Here is a 26,793-nt window from a genome sequence, read left to right as displayed (position 1 = left end):
TTTCAGGCTGACGGTGAACATACAATTTGGCCGTAGTAGCAAAATTTCGAACGGGCCACGGGAAAGCTTTAGGGATTGTATGCAAGAGAAAATCATAATAAAAATAGTTTGAGAAGCATAATCCATTTAGTTACTGTGGTAAAAATTGTATAATTTAATTCCATGATTTTCTTAGGAAATAAAATACACCTTTGCATGCTAAAATATGTGTTGTGAATTCAAAATATGAGATACTTGTTTATTTGGCCAAATCATGATGTGCGAACATGTTAGAACTATTTTTCACTTGTGACATTAATATAATCATCAATGGGTCGTCAGGTCAAACTTGTTGCATTATGAGTCATTACTTGAACTCAGGACATGAGATTGTTGGACACTTAGGTTTTGTCAAGTTGCGTGAACACACACATACAGCCTAACTTGTAGTAGGTAACCGTTAGCGGGACGTCTGTTTCATACTTGCTTTTATTTTAGCACGCGGCTCAAAGATGAATTTCATGGCCCCTCTCTTTTACATACTTTTCTTTTTAGAGAGAAAGCATGCACAACCAACATTTTTTTTTATTTTATAATACCTGTATATCACATGCATACTATAGTGCATACATTACCAGCTTAAAATCCTTACATGTCTCAGATTAATAATATACGAGGTATAGCAAGGACATTAGGGTAGTACTAATGGTTTTGACAAACCTCACTCGGGACGTGGAGTCGTTGGGTGTGAATTGTCCCAACGATTATTTTCTTTTTCTAGCAAACAAACACGTATATCCAATATGCACAAAACACGATTTCATAATCAAACACGAGACTAAGACTTAGACTACCAACCCTATCGTCGTTCAAACCGCCCAACGGGTCAAAATAAACTCTTTTTCCTTATAGAGGACTGTTAGTGCCAACAACATTTCCCAAAGGTTTAAACCAAAAGTTTGCTCTTATTATGCTTTTGTTTTTCCCACACACAATACAACCTGTCTACTTTCTCTCTCTAAAATACCCACACTTTCTCTCTCTACACCTTTCCTCTTTCAGTAACCTAATAGTAATAATAATAATAATCAATCATCAACCAATCTTCAAGCTTTCTTCCAGCTATGTTGCAGACTAATGGTAACTTCCAATTTCCCCAAATACCCTTATCCCCAAATACCCTATTTCACCTTCAATTTATTATAATTATTATTATCTTTATACATGTACTGTACGGTCAAGATTCGTACTTTATCTCTCAATTCCGATTGATTTCTTGAATCTTTTTTGTTTTTGATTAAGGGGGTGTTTGGCCTAGCTTTTTTAACCAAGCTTATAGCTTTTTTAGCTTTTTTTTACAATATAAGCTTATCTTGGTGTTTGGTTTAGCTTTTTAAGCTTATGCTTATTAGCTTATATAAGCCCATTTGAAGAAGCTTATGTGAAGATGGTTTTTTAGCTTATTTGATAGAAGCTTATTTTGTTTAAGGGTGTAAATTACTTATTTGTCCTCAAATGGTGGTGGATTAGTAATTATTACTCTGACAAATTAAAGAATGTTGGTTTTAATAACTTATTAAGACAAATAATTAACTTGTATAAGCTAATCCAAATACTTAAAAAGACCTTATTAAATAATAAAAAATAAGCTATAAGCTAATTTTTTATATAAGCATAAGCTTAAAAATAAAAGCTAGGCCAAACACCCCCTAAGACCCACTTCACCAAACCCAAGGTATTTCATTTTGTACCGAAAAAAATAATATATTTTTTTTGGTTAAAATTTAAAAATTGGAAATTTATTCAGATTTAACGGTATCTGATACTTGTATTAATGATTAAAGTTTCCAGTTTTGGTGAAGCAGATTATTATTATTTTTTCTGGGTGTTATGATTTTTAAGCTAAAATAAGAAAAAGTTTAATAATTTAATAATATTAATTTAATTTAATGAAGTGGTTAGATTTGTGATTGGGATAATCAGATAATGAATATTGCTTGGTATTACTTTTTTTTTTCTTTTTTTTAATGTTTAAGCTTGCCTCCTACTATTTACAATAAACCGCCATTGACAGGGATCGAACCCTGGACCTCTCATCCAAAGGCCTAAGCCTTTACCATCCCACGAAAGTGGAGATGGCCCTTGGTATTACTCTGGTGGGAAAATGACATATACACGTCATGTGGGGAACAATATTATTACTTATTTGTTTTATTTATTTATTATTATTAAGATTTTTACTAGAATATGTGGTTGGGATAGAAGATGTGACATGATAGTCAATAATAGTCATGAGTACACATTGCCTTCTCTTGCACTTTCAAGGTAGCTATTAGTTGTACTTATGATAATAATAATAATAATAATTGTTGTCGTTAGCGAATGCCGGTTAATTAATGACGATAAATTGTCTGTATGCTACGTAGCGATAGCGATGAAATACCAAACTTGTGATTGAGTTCATACTTTATACTTAATAAAAGAAACATCAAACTTGGAATCGAGGTTCTAAGTGGTCGAGATTGGTGGGGAAAAAAGGCTAAAAGCGCTATTTTTATTTATAAAAAAAAATCGAGAAAATAAAACACGACATCACTATGTAGCACGCTATAAAACTTTGTTGTAATGGTTGCAGATCAAGAACTTACTTGCACCCTATGTAAGAAAATCGAGTGACAAACAAATTACATTATTTTCCAAAAATGGATTGGAATACAAAGTGGGAATGGCGAAACCATGACAACACGACTTCTAAGAAGCTAAAATCAACCAATTGGGAAGAAGAAGAAGAAGAAATGAATGAATCTTTTAATCTATCCGCGTCTGACGTGGCAAACTACTCATCTGCAAAAAGTTCGATATCGGCTTCAACTGGATCTTCATTAAAAGAGAGACAACAGTTCGTGTATGGTGAAGTTATAGGCGCTGAGGTTAATGGAAAGTCTTCGTTATTGGAAGGTTCGGTTAGCTCGGGTGAACCGTTTATCGGTTTGAAACTTGGTAAAAGGACTTATTTTGAAAATAGTAACTCTAAAAGTTCGTCTGTTTCGGATATTGCGGGGCTGCCTGTATCGTCTACAGGGAAAAAAGCTAAGTCGTCTCACCAAAGTGCACCGCTTTCGCATTGTCAAGTTGAGGGATGCAATCTCGATCTTTCGTCTGCTAAAGAGTATCATAGGAAACATCGGGTTTGTGAAAGCCATTCCAAGAGTCCCAAAGTTGTTGTTGCAGGCCTTGAACGTCGTTTCTGCCAACAGTGTAGCAGGTGATCGCAGCTTATTATTATTATTATTATTTATTTATTTATTTTTTTTAGGAGGGGGGGGGGGTATTAAGCGGGAACGAGTCGTTTGTAAAGCGGCTATGCATTCGACTCGTTTAGAACTAACCGTAACTTGTTTATGTTAAGTGTTTCATTAGACTGTTTTGCTATTTTTATCTGATAATTGTTTTTCTATGACTGGCATAGATTTCACAGTTTGGCGGAGTTTGAGGAGAAGAAACGCAGCTGTCGCAGACGACTTTCTGATCATAACGCAAGACGCCGGAAGCCACAGCAGGAGATAATACAGTTTGACTCAACAAACCTATCTTCATCATTTTATGGTACATGCTTTCATCTTTATTTTATATCTATATTTACCGACACATTTTGGTCATCATATTTGTAGATTTCGTAGATAAATTAATATGAGTTTCAAGCTAACTATATTTAGCATATTTTTATTATAATAATAATAATTATTATTATTTATTTTATTTTTTTGTATATAATTCTTCTTCACATATGCAGCTGGCCGACAACAATTGAGCTTTCAAACGAGACCTGGTATGAGTTCAACATGGAAAAACAATCTAAACTCCACATACTCCATAGCCACAATGAAAACCAAACAATCTGGAATCCTTGACGGTATATCCCAGTTGCCAAACGCTCTCAATACGCCTACTATATCTTTCGGCAGACCAGTGCCATCAAAGGCCACAAGCACCGAGGTTCTTGATCAAGGTTCGTTTTTACATTATTTTTACTGATTGTGTTAGTTAAATGTCGTCCGTTATATTATTATTATTATTATAATTATTATTTTATTATTATAATTTTAATAATAATAATAATAATTATTATTATTATTGATGATGCAGGTTTCAAGGAGTCCTTGCCACCAAACGTAGATGCACTCCGTGCTCTCTCTCTTCTGTCAAATAATTCATGGGGTCTATACGAGCCGGATATAATCAGGCTCGACCACTCCCAGCCCATGGGCTCTGATAACTTGTTCATGGTTCAACCCGGGTTGCAAACCGTTCCACAACTCCAAGGCTTGCCACTTTCATCACCCGAGTACTGGCAAACCGAGCAACATTCCATCGACCCGCACGTTCCCACCTTACCCAATAAAACTAGTAGCTCCACCAACACTCAGGTCCAAGAATTTCAGCTTTTCAATCGCTTTTATTCCAACCCGATGGACGAAATCTTGTGAGTTCCGAGATCATAAGGTAAACAATGTCCTTTTAGTTTTTACCTTGTATTTAAGATTTTATGTGTGGTTTGCGGTTAAAAGACCAGTCCGTGATTCTCGGGGTCTTTTTTAATAACTAGGATATAGATAATCAACCAACCAACAACCGCGTATGGTTCATGATGTTTTTTTTCTCTCTGTGTAATCGGTTGTCACTTATTGTTAATCATGAAACCGCTTAACGCTTAACGTTGATGTTGTCCGGTCTATCAATGCATTTCTTTTATTGCAACTTATTTCAATTTAGTTATTTATTTACCTTGTGTATTGCAACTTGGATATGTAGTGTATGTATGTAGGGGTGTGCGTGGTGCGGTTCGGTTTTGGGCTAAAACCAAAACTTTGGTTTTTGGATTTTTAAAGCGTTCGGTTTCGGTTTTGCGAAAAGTTTAGGCCAAAAAGAAAGTTTGTCGAAAATAAAGAATCTGGGTAGAAATAATTTCGTTAATTGTTAGCTAATATACTATTTATACATTTGACCAAAAGAATTTGAGTTACATCCATATTAAATTCTTATAAGTTAAATAAAAAACTAAAAAAGATGAAAATCTAGAAATTCGATTTGGTTAAGTTTTTTCGGTTTTTGTTACATGCACAATCAAAACCAAACCATTAGTTCGGTTTTTACAAATACATAAAACCAAACCGTTAGTTTTTGTTTCATTTCGTTTTTTTCGGTTTGTCGCACACTCGTGTATGTATGTTTGTAAGTATGAATGCATGGAACAAACTGTTGAAGTGTAGGGTCATGATCACATGTACATGATATAAACAACATAATGTATAGTCTTGTCTCAAGTGGACCATGGTGGCAGAAGTTTATTGGTTTGATGGTAAAGTAACATTTTCAAAACTTTACAAAATGTAGTGGTCCTTGTATTATTATTATTATTATTATGAACAAATCTTAACATGTTCTTGAGTCCGACCCATCAAGAGTTTTGTCTCATACGAAAAGGCCACCCTTAACTAAACAAATAATTCATACAAAGTATGTGAACATATATATATATATATATATATATACACACCAAACTATTGCCTTCCAAAAATGGAAAGAAATTAGATAAAATAATACACCTCAATTATCTACTACCTTCTTGTGTTATTGTGTGACTGGTCAAGTATCTAAGATATAAACTAATCACACTATTAATTCAATTGGATTGGTTTTGGATTTACACTTGTGTCCTCTTATCTTTTAATATCAACTTGATGATATCTATACTATAGTTTTTAATATGCTAACATGGGAACTGAAAAGTAACACGTTTGGTGTTAAAATATCTATTAAATTTTTATAAATAACTATTATTATTATATGTATCCAGAAAGAAAAAAACATTTTGCGGTGATGATTATCGAAAACCACATCTCTTAAAAGTTAAAACTGACCTCACGAATTCGAGTATCGCTGCTCCTCTATATAACTAGACCGATATAGAGGAGCAGCGATACTCAAACTCGTAACTTTCACGAGAAACCCACGAAACAAGTAGTTGGAAAAACAGGTGGTCTAGCTCAAGAATCACTTTTCAAGCAACGAAGAATTAATCGGTTTCCAGTGAGTTGCGAGCCCCTTGATTCATTCTAGTAAATCAGTCTTAACAATAAAGAGAGAATGTGTTTGTAATGGATCTTGTCACTGGTTATATTTTTGTCTTTTTTGGTGAAGAAGTAGGACTAGCGTCTAGCGATCACGCCAAAAGAAGTCATGGGGCTGGTCAGTGGTCAACAAAGGTTGGTTAAAAGCAAGTATCGGACTAAACTAAGCCTGTCTTTAGACGGTTCAGATCAGACCTTAGACAGACTGAGGTGTTCGCCTCATACGCTTCTCGTGACTTAAGCCACGAGCACATATTTAACTGGAGACTGCTGATCAAACTAGAATTATAATATATATCAAGCATTAAAGTTACTATTCAAAACATTATTCACACAACTTCAAATGTGTATTAGATTTTGTAGACAGGGGTAATGCCCAAAAGATGAAAGCATTTCCTCATCACCACTGCAGTTGCCTCACACAATAATAATCGGCTCGTCTCCTCAGCAGACCCGACAACCTGCCCGATATCCAAAAGTAACGACAACTCCCTTATATAATAAATAAACAAGATTCTATAAAATAAACAATTTCTCGGAAAGTATACCTTGCACTCTGAGTAGAAACTTGTAAACTTCTCGGATAAATCATATAGATATTCACACAAGACGTTTGGTAACAAATTTGTGCAAGCATCTTCGACCGCCTTTAAAACAAATTAAAATAAGATGTTTGACCGGTACTTCAAATTATAGACAAAAATGCTTGATTTTGGTTCATTTCTTACCTCAGCAAACCGGAGCAAATGTAATCCCAGCTTGCGTTCATCGTCTGTATGTAATAATATTTGCCCCTCCTGTCACAAACATGTCGATATTTTATTTCAACTCAAAATTAAATAAATAAATAACTCTTCCCTTTTCAACTCCTCTATGTCTTTACCGGATTTTCTGATAATCGAACATATTCGAGCGTGTGCATACAGCAGATATACTGCAGTATTACCCTATGTATCAAAAAAATATGTGCAGGTAAGAAACAATAACGGTGTCACGGTTTCAAATTAATAAAAGCACCTTGTCATTAAGCATCTGATCAAAATTGAACGTGTAACTGGTCGATCTGTTATTCTTCAGGTCTGCATACCTGTTAAGAACACAAATAGTCAAAACAATATAACTTGTTGCAGTAATAAATGTGTTGGTGCTAATAGCATGAGCACAATAACCATGGTAAAAATAATAATAAAAGCATGATAAACTTACTTAACAGCACCGTATCCAACCGCTTCAGCAGTCTGCTCAAGCTCCTCAGCAGTCCATTCGGCCGCCTTACCTAATAAACTCATAATTATTGATTGACTTCACTTGAATGATAATAATAATAATAATAATAATAATAATAATAATAATTAATAAAGTAATAAGAGGTTATACCTCGTTCCACAAGAGCTGCTTTACAACGAGTTTTAGCTTCATCGAGTAAATCAACCAGCTTAACGACTTCAGTACAACGGGTTCTAAATCTCTTTCCATCGTCACCAAGAACAAGACCAAATCCTACATGACTTGTTTTAGGGTAGTTGCTTTCATCAACGGGAAGCCACCCCGCACTTTTAGCAGCCTGAAAATATAAAAAAAAGTATTAAATTTCATCGTCTTTTTTTCTTATTCGTTATTTTGTGTGAAGCTGCTGCTGACTTACAGTGAAGATCTTTTTAAAATGCTCTCCCTGACCTACATCAGTGACATATATTATCCACTCGGCGTTCTCCTCATTAAGCCGATACCTGCATATAACAAGACAAAAAAATAATAAAAATTCAAACAAATCTACCATAACAAATAAAGATAAAAGTATTTAAGAAAACTAACCACAAAGCTGCAAGATCCGTCGAAGCATAGTTGTAACCACCATCTTTCTTTGTAACTATAAGAGGTGTCGCCTTTTTTCCTTCAAAAACTTTTATCACCTTAGCGCCTTCGTCATCTTTAATCAAACCGTTATCATCGAGCTCCTCTAGAGCCAAAGGAATGTAGGCATTATTAAGGCTATCACCCCGAAAGCAACAGAATTAAACTCCAACTGTCCAACACATTAACTCCTATTTGTATATCAAGAGTAAGAAAAATAATATACCATATTCTCCAAGTGAATCCCTTGACGCTTATACGCTTTCTTGAAACCGTTTTTAGTTATTTCACAGATTTGTGCCCATGCCTTCTGGCTCTTTTCTTCCTTGCCACTCTAATTTAATATTCATTATATTTTACATAGAAGATTAGGATGACCCGACAATTTAGAAATATATATATCGACTGACTAATGTGGATGTTGATTGCAATGGTTATGTGAGCGATAAAACTGTAAAACTCACCTGGAGAGTGACATATATTATCCACTCGACTGTTATATCATCATGCGAATCGACTTTTTCCTTATGAAGCCGATACCTGCATATAATTGACAAAAAGATAAATAAAAAGTTTAAACAAATATATCCTAGCAAATAAAGGTATAAATATTTAAGAAAACTAACCATAGAGCTGCAAGATCTGTTGTAGCATAGTTGTGACCACCATCTTTCTCCGTAGCTACAACCTTTTTTCCTTCAATAATATTTATCACCTTAGTGCGTTCGTCATCTTTAATCAAACCCTTATCTTCGAGCTCCTTTAGAGCCAGAGGAATGTAGGAATTATAAAAGCTTTCACCCTGAAAATCAGCATAATTAAACTCCAAGTCTCCAACGCATAAACTCGTATTGTATATCAATAGAATGAAAAATAACATACCTTTTCTTCCAAGTCAACCGAAAGACGCTGATACACTTTCTCGAACCCCTTTCGACTTATTTCACATATTTGCGCCCATGCCTTCCGGTACTTTTCTTCCTTCCCACTCTAATTTAATTTTACATATAAAAAAAAAGATTACCAGACAATTCAGATATAGACTAAGGCGCAGTTTGTTTATTAAGAGGTAAAATGTCTGCAGTTTGTTATATTCACCTGGAGAGTAACTACCGCCTTTTGGGCTCTCTCCTTGAATGCAGGATCCGCATCAAATCTCTGTTTTGACGCCTTATAGAACACCTATCAATTGAGAATGTATATATGTATGTCATCATCATCATCGTACTCAGTATATCCCACCAATAGCAAAGCTATGGTAGGGTCTGAGGAGGGTAAGATGTAGACAGCCTTACCTCTACCCTATAAGGATAGAGAGGCTGCTTTCGGTGAGACCCCCGGCTCGATAGTAGTTTTGCATCAAGCCTTGGACATAAGGCACATAGCACTCAATCATCGGGACACCGGCTGATCGGTGCATGTACCCTTGTCTTTCGGCCATCAACGCCACTACATGATGCCTGATTAACCGTCCGTCACTTTTAACGTTATTTTCACGAGATTAGTAAAATAACGTCAAAATTAGTGCAATTTCACTTTTGCCCACCCGAGGGTTCACACATATATACATCATATGTGCGCACCACAAGCAGGGCTATATATATGTATGTAATTATAAGAAACATTCACATAATAATGAGATGTAACTTTGATGCTCACCTCTAGTTCTCCAATATCCTGATCATTAACCTCCCCATCCGGGAACCTCTCAAAAAGAAACTCGATCAACATTCCAAACTGCATTATTTATTTATTCATTTATTATAACATGCAAGATTTAAAATAAGAAAAAAATCACTATATATGTAAACCTGAGTGCCCCAATCGCCAACATGATTTCTACGAAGCACGTCAACTTTAGAGTACTCGAGCATACGGCAATGGTGTCTCCAATGATGGTTGACCTCAACATGCATTTCCTTTGCAATGTTGGGCGATGAAAAGTCAACTACCGCCCTTTTGACCGAAAGCTTTGGTGCCCATGCCGTCTGTTAGCATATTCTGGATTCTCTGCAATGACAAAATCAAAGTTATGTAAAAATCGTAATGCATATTTTGCAAATAATAAAAATAATACCTTGGCTATCCATTGTGTCGATAACTTGATGTTTATAAAGCCGAGACTGGCTATGGCGCATGATTCTATCATGTCTGACGTTGGAAGATTCCGCATTATGGCCTATATATAAATTAGAAAGGTCATATCATATATATATATATATAACTATCCATCTTAGTTAATTAGTTGACTAATATACCTGTCCAACAGGTTGTGGGTCTTCAAATTCTGTATCCCCCTTGCCTTTAATATTAGACCACAAGCTCATTGCATTGTTGCTGTAATGAAAAATATTATTATTAGTACAAAAGTAAAAAATAATATAGAATGAAACAAATAATAATAATAATAATAATAATAATAATAATAATAATAATAATAATAATGGTTTTTCTGGGTAACATTGTAAAATTGGGATTCCTTTTTCGAGTTTTGGGTTTGGTTTGTAGCCTATATCACCACGCTTGCTGACGCGTTTTGTAAAATTAATTGGAAATTTTCTTCCGTATGCATTTTTTATTCTTTTAACAGCTATTAAGTGGTGGCATGGTGTTTTTAATATTATTTGATATGCTATTATATCAAAAGTTATCTTATTAAATATATCTAAAAAATCACTTCCTAATAGTACATCTGATCCTGAATCATAAAAGTAGAATGAAGGGCATTTAACTAGATATGATCCTAACAATATTATTGGGTTTCTTATTCCTTTTCTTAAAGGGACTACATCTTTAGAAAAACTAATACCATTACAAGGTGTTAACTCTTCATGGTATTCTTCTGGAAAGCAATCTGGTTTACAAATACTTAACCCTGAACCACTATCTATCTAAGCTGCAAAATACTCGGTTTTATAATCTTTATATGTGATTCCTATTGGAATATAAATACTTCTAGGGCTTGTCATTTTGGTATATATATTAATTTATCATATCGTGTTATTTTTAACCCGTAAGAGGTTATTTGATATGGTTTAACATTTTCTAAAAATGACAATCCTAACATAATTTCTAATGTGTCGTTTTCATCTTCATTATTTATTAATAATCTTAAAGGAATTTTTTCATCTCCAAATTTTATCATAATTTCCACATCTTCATTAATCTCATGAAGTTCACCATTAAAATTAGTATATTGGTGAGGTTCGTCTAATGGATATTTTTGTAAATTCTTACAAAGTTTAAAATTTATATAGTTTCCATTTGCACCTGTATCTATTAAAATGTTTACATGAGAATATTTATTTCCATTAAAGTATTCTCCTTGTACTTTGTAATTTTTTATAGTATCTTCTTTTGCTTTAATTATATTTGAAAATCTACTAGAATTTGTATCTTTTATTAAAGGGTGGCTAACTACACTCTTATTAGAAAATGATAATCTAGAAGAAACATTATTTAGATAATAATAACGGTTTATCTTGTAAGTCAAGACTTAATGGTCTTGAATCTATTTCTTCTATTTTAGGTAAGGTGGGCGTTTGTATTTGGCACACATCATTAAATAAAAAGGGAAAATCTATTGTGTCTTTTATACTAAAACAATCGGAATGATGGGTATTTGATATTGCATAAGAGATAGCATATGTAATAGAATATGGCCTGTTTTGTTGTTTAAAGAAATCTTTTCTCTTAAAATCTTGTAATAAGTTTAACGTTTTATCAAAATCCTTGTCTTGAATGTGATAGGAAATTCTTGGATAAATGTTAAATTTAAGTTTTCCATATTGTAAATTTCCTCTTAATATTAAGACACGCTTCTTCTCTATTTTGGATTCTGTTGTCCATGATTGCTAATTCTATAGGAGTATCTATACCTTCTTTAAATGTGGATTTTATTATTATTTGGATGGCTCCAACATGAACCCATCCTAGAGTATTTCTTATTTCAGGTCTTACCTTTTGTAATTTTTCTTGAATATCCTTTTTTGATAATAAGGGTATCATAATTTTATTAGATGTTATATTAATATCTAAAGCTCTTTCTTGAATGTTTAATCCATAATATAAATGATGATTCCTAGGTCTTATTCCTAATCTTTGTAAAGTATTCAATTTAAATCCCGAATAGTTTGATAACGAAAAATTTTCATGTTGTATTTGCTTAAGCCTTTTCTTATCTATTAGAATTTCTTGTTTATATTCTCCTAATTGTTCATTTTGACAATCGATTATGTTATTATATATTTTACTACTAGAGGCTGTATCTAGTCTATTCATCTTCAGATGACGTATATTCGGTTTCAGTTAAAATAAATATACTTTCATCCGAGTCTACTTCTTGGAAATCATTAATTGGTATAAAATATCCTCCTTCTATCATTTTTCCTATATCTTCGTCTATTTCAAATATTTTAAGATTCTTTTTAAACTTTTTTGGACATTCATTTGCATAATGACTTTTTTCATGACAGAAATAACATTTACATTCCTTAGGACCTCGTTTTCTTTTATAAGTAGGTTTAAGCGTCTTTTTATATCCCTTTCTCTTATAGTATTTTGTTTTTCGCTTTTTAAAATATCTTTTTCTGAAATGAGTTCTTTTCTTATATTTTCTCTTTATCTTTCCATAATAATATGAACTATCACATCCTATCATTAAAGGCATTTTTAGACTACTACAACATAAAGATATTTTTCTTTTTAATCCCTTGCTTAATTTAGCTAATATAGCATCTCCACACCATTCACTTAATTTATCTCTAACATGAGTTATTCTTTTTCCTAATGTATCGGCTGTTCCTGGATTATAAGTTTTTATTAATGTTTGTCCCCAAGGGTCTGATATTTTTGCAAAAAATAATGCTAAATAACTATTCATATCTGGTACTTGATTATATATATGGTAATAGTAATCTTGAAATACACAAATATATCTATCTATTTCACATATATCACATAATTGTAATCTTATTAAGGCCGTTGAGTATTTTTCGATAGTTGCTGGGTCTTTTATAATATTTCCTTCTCCACAAAATTCTAATCTAAAGGCTTCTACTGCTTTTGTTATTATGTTTGCTATTATTTCATCTTGTTCAAATATTTTTCTTTTTATATCTAAAGGTAAATTTTGCCAATATCTTAAAGCACTATTTATTAAAGTTCTTTCTAAAAATCCTTGAAGTGTTTCATTATCCATTCTATTAACAGAAACTGATATCCTTAAAGCTGTTTCCCATTTATCTATTGCTTCCTCAGTATTTTTTATACAGTCTACGTCTAAATATATTCCAAAGGGATTAATCGGTTCATTTTTCATATTCTGGTATGGTTTATAATTATCTTCATTCTTTATTGTTGATTTTACAGCAGCATATCCTTGTGCTGACCTATGGGTTTCATCTCTTATTGGAATTTTAGGATTTGTACTTGAGCTTGTTTGTTCAGTATCATTAATATTAAAGTTTTCCTCATTAGTTTTTATATTTATAAAATTATCATTTAATTCCATATCCCCTATCTTTGTTATTAAATTTTCTATTTCAGGAGATACGTAAACTTCGCTTTCAGTGTCGTCTGAGCTCATTTCTAATTTCTTTTATATTCTTTAGGAATTTTCATATTTTGTAAAAGTTGAACTAAAGGTTCCTGAAATCTATTTGAGGTAATTTTGTTTTTTCTATTTGGGAACGCTGCTTCTAATAAATCTATAATTGTATCTAATTTAAAAATTATTTTATCTCCATAAAATATAATTGTTTTTTGTAATTCTATTATATCTCTATCTATTTTTAAAGAGTTTTCTGTTTCTTTTAGTTTATTAAAACTATTCTTTTCCATTACGGTGAAGGGTATTGCCAATCAGTATCATCATAATAGTATTCGGAATTAGTGAATTCATATCTACTAAAATTAAAGTCTTCATCCGAAATATAGTCTTCATCAAAATCATAATGTGAATTAAAAGTTTGACTAATTTCTTCTGTTTGCATTATAAAAGTATTGTTTACGAAATTCAAATTTAAGTATATTAAGTTATTAAAATCGTATTCATGTGTATTAAATTCATCGGCTAGAGCCCCCGCGAAAGAAACACGCGTGGCTCTGATACCAATTTCAGAGGTACCAGCGGAAATATATGAACGATTTAAGATTATCAGTTCAAGTAAATAGTTATCCATAAAGTTTAAAATTATGTCTAAGTTTAAAAAACTTATGAGTTTTATAAACCACATGTTATAACAAACATTCAAGCAATATGCAAAATTTAAACACATAGAGATTATTGTTCTCTAATATGTAATTCAAGATTATTAAAACAAGTATTTTTATATCTGTGTTTCAAATTTAATTATGAGAATTTTCCTTATAAGACCCAAGAGATTCAAAAATTTAAAAGTATTTCAAATTTAAAAAGAACAAGGGTCCAACATGCTTCCGTACCTTTTTGCCGTTTTGACCAAGATATCGCCGGGTCACACCAGGAGTCTTTTTACTAGGTTATTCCAGACCAAACCCAAGTAACCTTAGGTAACTCCTCTCTGGCTCTTTCAGCAATATTCAGCTCAACCAGGTTTCGTTTCCTACTTCCGGTGTATGGTAAAAAGAGACGGTTTTTAGTTGGAGATTTCTTCTTTTTAAAAGAAAAATACTCCTAAATAGGAAGAACACTCAAAGGTATTATAAGGAAAGTGAAAGTTTTATTCCATGGTGGGTATTTTACAATGGATATGTGAAAGAGAATACATAAGGAAATACAAACACCCTCTTATTTTTTAATATATGAAACTTTAAACACTCTTTCTAAAACTTTGTTGAAGAACCGATGTGTCTCTTCTTCCTTCTTTCTCTTCTTATATAGGCCCCTCCTTCCTTTAGATAGACTTTACCACTTTGTCTTCTCTATCTTGTTTCCATGTGATATTCTTTGTCTTGAGATTCTCCATTGTCAGATTGTTAAATTTGATGTTGAGATTCCTCATGGAAACTTGAACTTTGGCTTTTCTTTTTTCTTACATACATGTTCCATATTTGCAGATATGGGAACTCTAACATTTGGACATATATGATCCATGCATATCCACTTTTGTAGGTATCTCATGAGGGTTTATTATTGATTAAATCATTATTTAATAAATCTTATTTTTATAAGATTAATAAAAATCTTAATCTTTAGATGATGTTTGACTCTCTTTAGGAGAATCAATAATCATATTGTCCTTTTTCTTAGTACAAGCTGGACAAACATTGCTTTGACGTTTTCTGGTTAAGCAAAGTTTGTATTGAGCTTGAGGACTTGATGCAATAATACCAGTATCCAAAAATTTGATTTTATCCTCTATATATTTTTTAGCTGCTGAAGGAGTTCTCCTTGCTGGAGCTATCATAACAGAGGAATGCATCTTACTTCCTCCATAAGTTATAAATTCTCTTTTAAAAATATTTTCTAAGGTACAAAGAACTATCTTCATACCGAGTGCTCTTCTGTTATGAATATCATTTTCATTAAAACTTTGAAAAGTTCTTGATCTTTCTGTCACTATATTGTAAGAAAGAGTTGCATGAACATTTTCTATTATAATCAGATGATACGCAGGGTAATTATTATCTTTATGAAAATCAGGCCCTGCAGAAAATAGTTTTAACACCATAACATCACTTGGAGTAATAGTCGAGTTATGTAGATAACTGTCCCTTACTCCGTCCCTAACCCATTTTGGTAAAAAGGAAATTTCTGGGAAATTTGGTAATGTAAGATATATTGAATTTATTGATCCAAAATCATACCAGTATCTTATTTCTTCAGGGGAATTACCTTGTAAGTAATTAATTCTAGGGTAAACCACAGTACAATCAACATATCTTATATCTGTATTTTTAAGGTTATATAAATCTCTAATTTTAAACCACTGTTGCTCAACAGGATCTTGTTGAGTTGGTATCATTTGGAAAGTATTTTCAAAATTTGAAGTCTGCCCAGAATGTGGTTTAAAATTAAAATGTTTTTCTTTAGGTTCATCTTGATAAGAAATAAGATCTATCGTTTGAACTCCCTTTGAAGATGACGGGATATCTCTTTTTTCTATTTTCACCTCCTTATATATAGGAGATAAATCTACTCTTTCTTTTTATTTGGTGCTTTACCAAAGATTTCAATATCATGCTGTCATATTCATAAAAGACTATCTTTGAGGATGGAGGGCACCGGACCCTAATAATATCCGAGGATGGAGGGCACCGGACCCTAATAATATCCGAGGTATGTAGGGCGAAATGCTCTTTATAACGTAAGTATAGTTATGATTGTATATATATATGAATACAATGATGGACATGTTAAGTATGTAATGTGTACCTTCGGGCACGTATATATGTATGTAAAGTATGATATGTGATTAACTAGAACTCACTCAGCGTAGCTGACTTTTAGTATGCACGCAGGTATATATGTTTATCGGGAAGGCATGAGGACGACACATGACATGGATTGAACGGCTGGCATCTGATGATAGAAAATAAGTTTTAAAAATAATGTTTTATGTTATGGTTTTAAAGAAAAGATCGAATGTTTTGTAACGAATGATTGACGTTTTATATTCTGCGAAAGTTTTAATTAACTCTGATTTATAAGAACTATGTTTATGAGTACATCCAACGTTAAAGTAGGGCTACCGGGTTCGGGGCCTTACACAAACCGTGGCGTCTTACTTTTCTTCGTGACCGTCACTTTCGCAATAAATTTGTCACGATCTGGTAGGTCTAGTCGCAATCACGATTATTACTTTGTTACTCATTGTCTGTAACAAACTACCTTTTCTAAGTTTTAAGTAACTAATTTTTATTTTCTTATCATTTGATGCAATTGCATGCTAAACCCGTAAAACCATTGTCACGTCACCTTTTTTTTAACCAATCATGGTAAAAAAAAGGTACCGTCACATCATCTTTCACGTAATAACACGTATAAATTGTTGGTTACATTTTGATACAACAAACCCTTACATTACCTATTATTTCTCTGATATATCTTGCTATTTACACAAACCTAATGTAATAGCATCAATTATATATATATATATATATATATATATATATATATATATATATATATATATATATATATATATATAATATATAAACGAAGATATAAAAATCCTACGTGTCAAGATGTGGTCACTCCCCCTTTTTTTGGAGTCACCAAATTTTCTTGATTTTTAAATGGAGGCTTCTAATGCATTTGACCCGAATTCATGGGTATGGGTCTTACCAAACCCAGATATTTTTTAAGCGGGTTATAACATCTCATTAAATTAAAAATTATTCTCACCAAATTATTGATGTAAAAATCCTATAAAATAGGATATCATAAAAATTAATATCTTATTTATTTTAAAAAAGATATATATATATATATATATATATATATATATATATATATATATTATTTAAATTTAAAAACCAATTTGATAGTAAAAAAAATAAACGGGTCTTGGTCTTATTAAACCATAAGTTATTATTAACTTTTATAAATATTATTTATAATTAAAAACCAATTTTATAGTAAAAAAAATAAACGGGTCTTAGGTCTCATCGAAACCATATAGCTTTTAAACCGGGTTATATCTCATTTGTTTGTGAAACAATTTATCATCAAACCATAAGTATATTATTAACTTTCATACAATAAAAAAAAATATAAATTCAAAAAATAAATAAATATTAGAACAAACAATATAAAACAACTCCGTAATACGAGGGATAAAAACTAGTTATATATACATATAGCCAATAAGCATGAATATAATTTTACGGTTTAAGAAGTTTGTTACCAATTTAACAAGGGCATTTTGGGCAAAATCCACATCACGTAGAGCCTTATGCCGCCTGAGTAGGGTGATTTAAACCATCGGTTGAAGAAGAGAAAGAAGGTAGCCATATTTCTACACGGGACCCACCAGCACCAAGCGCTGCCTCAATCACCCGAGGAGAGATTACTCTAAGGACACAACCGTAATTTTCCAATATCTCACGGGCAATGGTTAACCCCGCTACGAAATTCCATGTCATGTTGTCTTCAACCATACCTTTCGATAAAAGATCCGCTCCGAACGGTGTAAGCGAATGCATTTGTGTCTGCACATTAAATAAGCCCGTTTTTAACTAATATATTAATAATAACAAGTTGAGTATGAGTCGGCAACAGTTAACAATTTTACATACCATGTAATGCATGTCGGGTCCATCATCATCGATTATGATAAGAACGCCTCCAGCTGGCGCTGAGGTGGACACAATCTCAATCATTCCTCCAACATTTGTACGCAATAACGCACCCTCGATTAAGTTGCTTAAAGCCTGGCGTAACGCAAGTTCTTCAACCGCAACCTCCAAAGATTCGGGTATTTCACATACCCGTATGATGCGTTGTTGTTTATGAGCCAGTGGTTTGAGTCCACCCACAAGATCAGAAAGTACATCGGATGCATTGCATGGTCTTTTTTACACGAAAATATAAATATTAGTCTTTTTATTTATTTTCAAAAAAAAAAAACAAGCATAAGTTTTAAATTATTGGAGTCTATAAACCATACCTTATATTATGATTTAACAAAGGTGCAAGTGCCATAGGTGGCATGGGCATTTCTGAGTCTCCAGATTTTGAAGAGAGAGAGAATGGCCCGCCATACTCATGTCTCGTGGGGGCAGAGGTGTCATTTGAGAAGAAATTGGATAACTGAGACCTTGTTGACTCGTGAGTTGATTCGTCAATTTTTGGTAGGTTTTCTTCATTGTAGCGAACTATATTGGTCTGAAAGAAATTAAAAACTATTAATAAAACCAATAAATATTAAATATTGACATCAAACTATCATAGGCATAAGCTCATTGAAAATATGCAGCCTATTCTTAATACGGAATTTATTTAGCTTTATTTACTATCAAATGGCAAATATGATAGATTTAGCGTTTTATTAAATAAATATAATTATGATATATAAAGTTTAGAAGAATATATATATATATACATACATACATACATATATATATATATATCTATAATATATATAAACGAAGACATAAATATCCTATGTGTCGCGATGTGGTCGCTCCCCCTTTTTTTGGAGTCACCAGATTTGCTTGATTTTTAAATGGAGGCTTCTCATGCATTTGACCCGAATTTATGGGTATGGGTCTTACCAAACCCAGATATTCCTTGAATGGGTTATAACATCTCATTAAATTAAAAATTATCCTCACCAAATTATTGATGTAAAAATCCTATAAAATAGGATGTACTAAATATTAATAAATTATTTATTTTAAAAAAGATATATATATATTATTCAAATTAAAAAACCAATTTTTTAGTAAAAAAATAAACGGGTCTTGGGTCTCATCAACACCATATAGCTTTTAAATCGGGTTATAACATATCATTTATTTGTGAAACAATTTATCACCAAACCATACGTATATTATTAACTTTCATACAATAAAAAAATATAAACTCAAAAAATAAATAAATATTAGAACAAATAATATAAAACAACCCCCGTAATTTGGTTTATCAATTATTAAAGCTAACATTAATTTTTCCTATTGCAACCGCAACGGTTGAAAGATGTTTTTTGGCAATAAAGATCATAAAGACAAATTTACGTAATAGAATTGGTGAAGATTTTTTAATACTTGTATAACTTGTAGTATTGAAAAAGAAGCACTTTTAAGTGTTACAAATAAAGTAGTAATTATTTATTTTAAAAAAGATATATATATATATATATATATATATATATATATATATATATATATATATTAGCCCTGCTTGCGGTGCGCACATATGATGTATATATGTGTGAACCCTCGGGTGGGCAAAAGTGAAATTGCACTAATTTTGACGTTATTTTACTAATCTCGTGAAAATAACGTTAAAAGTGACGGACGGTTAATTAGGCATCATGTAGTGGCGTTGATAGCTGAAAGATAAGGGTACATGCACCGATCAGCCGTGTCCCGATGATTGAGTGCTATGTGCCTTATGTCCAAGACTTGATGCAAAACTACTATCGAGCCGGGGGTCTCACCGGAAGCAGCCTCTCTATCCCTATGGGGTAGAGGTAAGGCTGCCTACATCTTACCCTCCTCAGACCCTACCATAGCTTTGCTATTGGTGGGATATACTGAGTACGATGATGATATATATATATATTATTTAAATTAAAAAAACTAATTTGATCGTAAAAAAATAAACAGGTCTTGGGTCTCATCAAACCTTAAGTATTATTAACTTTCATAAATATTATTTATAATTAATAAACCAATTTTATAGTAAAAAAAAAATATACGGGTCTTGGTCTCATCAAAACCATATAGCTTTAAACCGTGTTATAACATCTTATTTATTTGTGAAACAATTTATCATTATTAACTTTCATACAATAAAAAAAATATAAATTTAAAAATAAATAAATATTAAAACAAACAATATAAAACACCCCCGTAATACGGGGGATATTAAAACAAACAATATAAAACACCCCCGTAATACGGGGGATAAAAACTAGTATATATATGAAATTTTGAGCTTTTGGGAGAATATACACGCATATGTGTGTGAAATTTGTCCTTTAATATATATTCCATGCAAGAGCATACCTTTGTCATATGAACAGCGTCTTGCAGTTGTTGAAGAGTCTCTCTCATACCGTCGCCTATTACCATTATGTCCTCAACAATATCATAAGAAATCTACAATAACATATTCAAGGAGTCAAAAAGGTAACTCCTAACAAATATAACAAAATTCACAGAATATCAACAAACTTTGGCACACCTCATTTTTCTTCATATTGGCGGATAACATTTTGCTCAAAGTTCGAATGCTTGAAAGTGGACCACGAATCTGTAAAAAAAAAGACTAATAATCATAATATTTTCTAAGAAGTTTTATGTCCATAATATCGATGAACAAAGAGTTTTAAAGTGCATATAATAGAAACATTACTCCAAATTATTTTCCTTAAGTTTTAGCATCCAACTTTTCATTATGCATATTATATAAATTCAACTTGTAACTTAAAACTGATTTTAGCAACCACCCCCATTTTAAGTATTTTATCAGGAAATTGATGTCATTTGTAACTAGGCTGGTAAAATTGATGATAAAATGTTCGCTGATTAGATAAAATCAGGAAAAAGTGTAAATGTCATTTCTAATTCATGCAGTTTTATAGTCAGTAATGTGAAATAGGTGTATAAAGTCTTACTTGCTCAACCAAATTACTCATCCTAACATTGTTTTGCCATGAGGATTGCTGAAGTAACATTGATTTCTGTGAAAAAACATACACATATTACTACACGTCTTAAGATTGTTTCAAACTAAACTAATAGAGCAGTCTTGAAACATTTGGTTTATAATATTAAGCACTAATCAAGAGTTTCCATTAATAAACTAACAATAATATTTCACAGCATTAATCGCTCCACAATTACAAAACACCACCACCTCTCATGAACAAAACCACAACTCAAATTATATAATTTTAACCAAAACATTCACAAAAAAATGCCATGGTGATTGCAAAATTGAAGATTTGTAAACTATCCATGATTTTTTATAAATACCGACACAATTGGAAGTATTGATCAAATTTTAAAAACTTTGTTCTACAATTTTATAATCCACATTTTCAGTTTTTAAACTTAAAATAACTTTGGATAAATCCTGGAAAATTTCTAACTGTAACACATTAAATCACTAAATTGGTAATTTACCTGATCCATAACATACGCCATAGCAACAGAGCGGGATATGTTTATTGCATTTAATCTCTGTTCAGCAGAAAAGTTGTGCAATTCCAGTGTTCTATCTACAAAATTTTGGAATTCCCATGATTTTGAGATTGCATATGGGTACACTGCATATGTATCCTCAGGTGATGAGCCTTGTTTTGCATCATCTTCTTCTTTTTGTATTTCTAGTTTTGGAATTTCAGCAACCAAAAAACCGACAACAAACGGATGTTTCACCATAGGGAAAACCAAAGCTCGACACTCAGGAATAAATTCTGCCTACAATTACATTAATATGTATCCTAAATTGAACAAAGAACAATCAGAAACAAAAAAAAACGTATATCCTATTCTGATGAACAAAGAAGAGTTACATAAATATGTATCCTAAACAGTAAACACCACCTTAGATTGCATGAAAAACTGTACCTGTTGTTTCAAGAGTGAAGCTTCTGCTGCTCTTAATCCTGTTGGGATACTAAAATCACTGATTAATATTAGAATATCAGAAACATTCCTTCCAGGATAGACAGTAACTCTGCGCAACTCTAGCCTGTCCATAACATAGCTACCAGCTGGTCTCACATAAACCTGAAAATTAACTGCATATTAATCAGGACTCAAACTGTACATTCAACACCAGAATAAGATAATGTTAAAAGTATAAGCTAAGATGCTCCTTAAGATTAAAACAATCTTCCAGTGATGAACAAAAACATAATCTCCATCAAAATGTTTTAAAATGGCCATAACACGCAGACACACAATACACTGTATACACAATCGCAATTTGCTTCCTGTAATCAAGGCCGTCCCAGAGAATTCGAGGGCCCTCTACGGGTATAAAAATGGGCTATTAATATTGTTTAATCCATTATTTTGTCCTTAAATTGGCAGCCATATATGGACCATGTGTGATGTTTTGGTTTTTGAATAAAATAAAAGAACACTGGTTCATTCACATGGGCTGCAACAACGTAATGGGTTGGAATATAAATCGGATTAGGCCAGGAAGAAAGGTGGTCAACCACGTGAGCTTAGGAGGATTGGAGAAGTGACGCACTGACCAGTAGGCTACAAGCCACTTCGTGTTTAATTTTTGTTTCAGCATGTTATATGTATTTAAAATATATATTAAATAAATGTTAAAAATTTTGGCGGCTGCGCACCCTGCACATGCCCAGGGCTCGCCCTGCCTGTAATGGTTCAAGCAATTCAAAGATGACTTGTATTTGTGAAACTTTCAGCATACTCAATTGTCAGCCAGCTAGTTTTCATGATGGACACCAAAACTTAACGTAAGATTTTTTAAATAGGCAAATTGACCAAAATAGGCATGAAGCCATGAATTATTTCCTTTCTAAGATATGCATGACCAGTCATGTGTTGACACATAAGCTGCTCAGGAACCAGATGGGCCAGCACGGAATATAATGTAAAAATGACTTGGCAAAACGAAACTCTGGCATGTGTCACGATAGGGCTACAAAAAAACCTAAACGGCAATGAAAAAGCTACAAAGGGCATCAGGTCTGACACGACCACGTATTAACCAGCACTTCAGCGTGTGGGGTCCAAAGGAGCTTAAGTGTGAGACTTTTAGGTGTCTTTGGAAACTGTCAAGGCTAAGAGAGGGCCCTATAATCGATCCAAAGGAGCCTAAAAACTTGACTTTTTAAGTGTCTCTGGAAACTGTCCAGGCTAAGCGAGTGACCGATCCACGTGTGGGATGTAAACGAGCCTAACCGCACGCCCTTTTAGAAAACCTCCAGGCACTTTCATAGCCTTTTCATCGCATTGTAGGCTCTTCTATAGCCCATCAGACACGTGTCAGAATATCATTTTGCCATGTCATTTTTTACATGATAAATCGTGCCGGCCCATTTTGTGCCTAAGCGGCTTATTTGTCAATACAAGCCATGCCTATTTTGGAGAGAGAATAATTTCATTCCTAATTTAAGAATCTTTTTGGTCAATTAGTCTATTTTGAAAATTTTCCCAAAACTTGATCTATAGACTTGATAAATCCAAATCATTACTCTGATACCTGTAGCCACTAATATTGCAAATCCTAGATAGAAGTAGGTTCATTGTTCTAAAACTATTTGAAGTCTCTTACCGATTCAATCAAATGCAGCTAGTGTAGGGAATGCTACATAATCAATTAGGTTTCTTATTCTTGCTCCAAGTCAATTAACTGCACCGTGTAATGGTGCAAATAATACACAGGTGAGTTATAAGTGTCAGCAAGTTAGTTTTGTGATAGAATTTCCAAATAGTTTATTTAATACCTTTAGCCACTAATATTGCAAATCCTAGGCTAGAATTAGGTTTACTATTCTAACTCTAACTGAAGTCTGTTACCAATTCAATCAAATGCAGCTGGTGGAATCAACCTGATCAAATAACAAGATCGCAATAGCTTGCAAATGAATAAATAGTTTGATGTGTGTAAGAACATATAGAATAAAGCATTGTTTGTGTTCATAAACCGTTCGAAAACAAAAAATGTTTTTCGGTTAGGTGTTTGTGAACAGTTCGTTTGTCCAATAAAAGCTTAAGTGATGAACATAAACAAGGCCGTGTTCGGTTCAGTTCGGGTCGTTTACAGTCCTAGTTAGGTTTATAATTCTCACTGTAACTGAAATCTATTACCAATTCAATCAAATAACATCATGATACACAAATGAATGAACAGTTATATGCATGTTGACTCAATTATACACAGTAATTAAGTCAACTTACATATAACTGAAATCTATCACCAATTCAATCACGATAGTCTGCTACCTTTACCACTAATATACCAAACCCATGGCTACCATTAGGTACATTATTCTTACTGTAACTGAAATATATTACCACTTCAATCAAATAAATGAATAACAACATCACGACACAAATGACTCGATTATACACAGTAAACCTAATAAAACTGCTAATTCATTCAAATAACAAATAGTTATATGTATATTGGCTCAATTATACACAGTAAACCTAATAAAACTGCTAATTCATTCAAATAACAAATAGTTATATGTATATTGGCTCAATTATACACAGTAAACCTAAAAAAACTGCTAATTCAATCAAATAACAAATAGTTATATGTATATTGACTCAATTATACACAGTAAACCTAATAAAACTATCATTTCAATCAAATAACAAATAGCTATATGTTTATTGACTCATTTATACACAGTAAACCAAATAAAACCAGAAATTCAATCAAATAACAAATAGTTATATAATTATATGTATCTTGACTCAATTACACATATTAAACCTAATAAAATTACCAATAAAAGATCATCTGGATCCACAATACGACGAAACAAATCCATCTGTTCAACGCAAAGCGTCGTCTGATACATTTATTAATTACCACTAATATTGCAAAACCTAGGCTACCATTAGGTAAATCACTACATCTTACCAACTCAATCAAATAACATCACACAGTAGGTCAATAGCTCACAAATGACTCAGTTATACACAGTAAACCTAATAAAATCACCAATTCAATCACATAACAGCATCATGATAGATCACTCAGTTATACAGATATAATTACCAATTCAATTAAATAACACATAGCTATACGTATATTGACTCAATTAAACACAGTAAACCTAAGAATAATAATAATATTACCGATAAGAGAGCATCCGGATCCACAATACGCCGAAACAAATCCATCTGTTCAACACAAAGCGTCTGGAAATCAGCACTCGGAACCACAACCGCTTTACTCTTCCCGTTATTCTCAATCCTCTGCGCAAACTCCACCAGAGACGTTGACGCGTTACGTATAGCAGCTGCGATAGCTGAAGCTGACGCTACCGTGACGTCATCATCATCTTCGCACTTGTTACTGTTGCTGTTACCGTCATTATTATCAGTAATACTTACGTGACGGAGAGTTGAACCGATGCTAGGGTTGATGCAGTGTACGGCGGTGGATGATGATGATTTGTAGTGGAATTGACGGCGGAGATCGGTGTGTTGGTGAAGATTGTGATGAAATTGTGGTGTGATTGAAGAGAGTATCATTATTATGATTATTATTATTTTTATTATTATTATAGAGAGAGTGAGTGAGTGACGGTTATTATTGGCCGGAGAATTCAGTTACGGCGGTGGTTGCCGGGTTTGGTATAAGTGGATAGGGGTTCACGGTTATTGTGGACATAGCATGTGACAGGTGTCAGGTGACACAATTATAAAATGAGAGTTATCCTTTTCTTTTTTATCTTTTTAACTTTTTAGCTTTTTTACAAAACTTGTGTTGCGAAATTCACTCTAGGACACGTGTCGTAACTGGACTACGTTTGGAGGTGCACAAATCGTTTGGATTGAAACTGATTTGGTTTGGTTAATAAAAGTCAAAATCGGTTTCTTGACAAGGTAACGATCGATTTCGGTTATGATGTTAACCGGTTTTTGTTCGGTAACCAATTTGGAACCAGTTTTGATGGAGAAAATTATAAACAGATTTCGATCGGTTCCAAACGGGTTTCTACATAATTGAATTCAAACCGGTTGGGTTTCGGGTTGATTTTTGGGTCGGTTCGATTAACCGGTTTATTTGCTCGTCTCTAGCTACGTTGGTACTTTTACTTTAACAACGTTTGAGACTACTCTTAGTATTCGAGTGAGCATTCCTAAAACGAGGCACCAACTGTCCACACTAGTTTTGATGCTCAAAACATTATTCACTCAAAAACACCATCAATGAAAAAACTCATCACCGTATAAAAACTCTATTGAGTCAGGTTTCAGACCTGAGACATTAAAATCCCAAGTTTAATCATCACCCACATGTCATTTGACCAAAAGGGTAATTGTGAGCTATGTTGGTACCCAAGACCCTTCGATGTGGGCGACAAAGAGCTCGGCAAATGGGCGGTAACCCCTTAGAACATCGTCGAGGGGCAGTCTGGAACGGGGGACATGGGCTGGGGCGGTGTGGGAATGTCGGGCGACATAGGTGGGGCCCTTTCCAACCCCAACAGTTATATGACCGTTT

The 26,793-nt window shown here is 33.0% G+C and overlaps 2 protein-coding genes and 1 pseudogene across 3 annotated transcripts; 1 reads left to right on the top strand and 2 right to left on the bottom strand.

Moving 5' to 3' along the window:
• The first annotated feature begins 901 nt into the window (after positions 1 to 901).
• On the top strand, positions 902 to 4,694 carry LOC143566542 (squamosa promoter-binding-like protein 12). Its single transcript, XM_077053217.1, has 5 exons — positions 902 to 1,119; positions 2,615 to 3,244; positions 3,449 to 3,585; positions 3,773 to 3,988; positions 4,126 to 4,694. Exons 2-5 carry the CDS (start codon positions 2,682 to 2,684, stop codon positions 4,464 to 4,466), a joined length of 1,257 nt encoding a protein of 418 aa, XP_076909332.1. The 5' UTR covers positions 902 to 1,119; positions 2,615 to 2,681; the 3' UTR covers positions 4,467 to 4,694.
• A 1,766-nt stretch (positions 4,695 to 6,460) lies between these two features.
• Positions 6,461 to 13,957, bottom strand: LOC143566527 (arginine--tRNA ligase, cytoplasmic-like; annotated as a pseudogene).
• A 3,784-nt stretch (positions 13,958 to 17,741) lies between these two features.
• Positions 17,742 to 25,952, bottom strand: LOC143566541 (chloroplast sensor kinase, chloroplastic-like). 2 transcript variants are annotated; one of them, XM_077053215.1, is made up of 9 exons: positions 25,419 to 25,952; positions 22,191 to 22,352; positions 21,744 to 22,040; positions 21,233 to 21,298; positions 20,800 to 20,868; positions 20,622 to 20,714; positions 18,557 to 18,774; positions 18,186 to 18,459; positions 17,742 to 18,098 (listed from the first exon to the last, which is right to left on the bottom strand). In XM_077053215.1, the coding sequence occupies exons 1-9, from the start codon at positions 25,815 to 25,817 to the stop codon at positions 17,841 to 17,843; spliced, it is 1,836 nt and encodes a 611-aa protein (XP_076909330.1). In that variant the 5' UTR covers positions 25,818 to 25,952; the 3' UTR covers positions 17,742 to 17,840. The 2 variants fall into 2 exon arrangements, with proteins under 2 accessions (XP_076909330.1, XP_076909331.1); XM_077053216.1 differs by lacking the exon at positions 25,419 to 25,952 and adding an exon at positions 25,064 to 25,121.
• Between the last annotated feature and the right edge of the window lie 841 nt (positions 25,953 to 26,793).

This window comes from Bidens hawaiensis, unplaced genomic scaffold, assembly GCF_021521415.1.
Source record: "Bidens hawaiensis isolate Kalapana, Puna unplaced genomic scaffold, B.hawaiensis_p1.1 tig00022900_1, whole genome shotgun sequence".
Classification (NCBI taxonomy): Eukaryota; Viridiplantae; Streptophyta; class Magnoliopsida; order Asterales; family Asteraceae; genus Bidens; species Bidens hawaiensis.
This window is presented reverse-complemented; position numbering and strand designations above follow the sequence as displayed.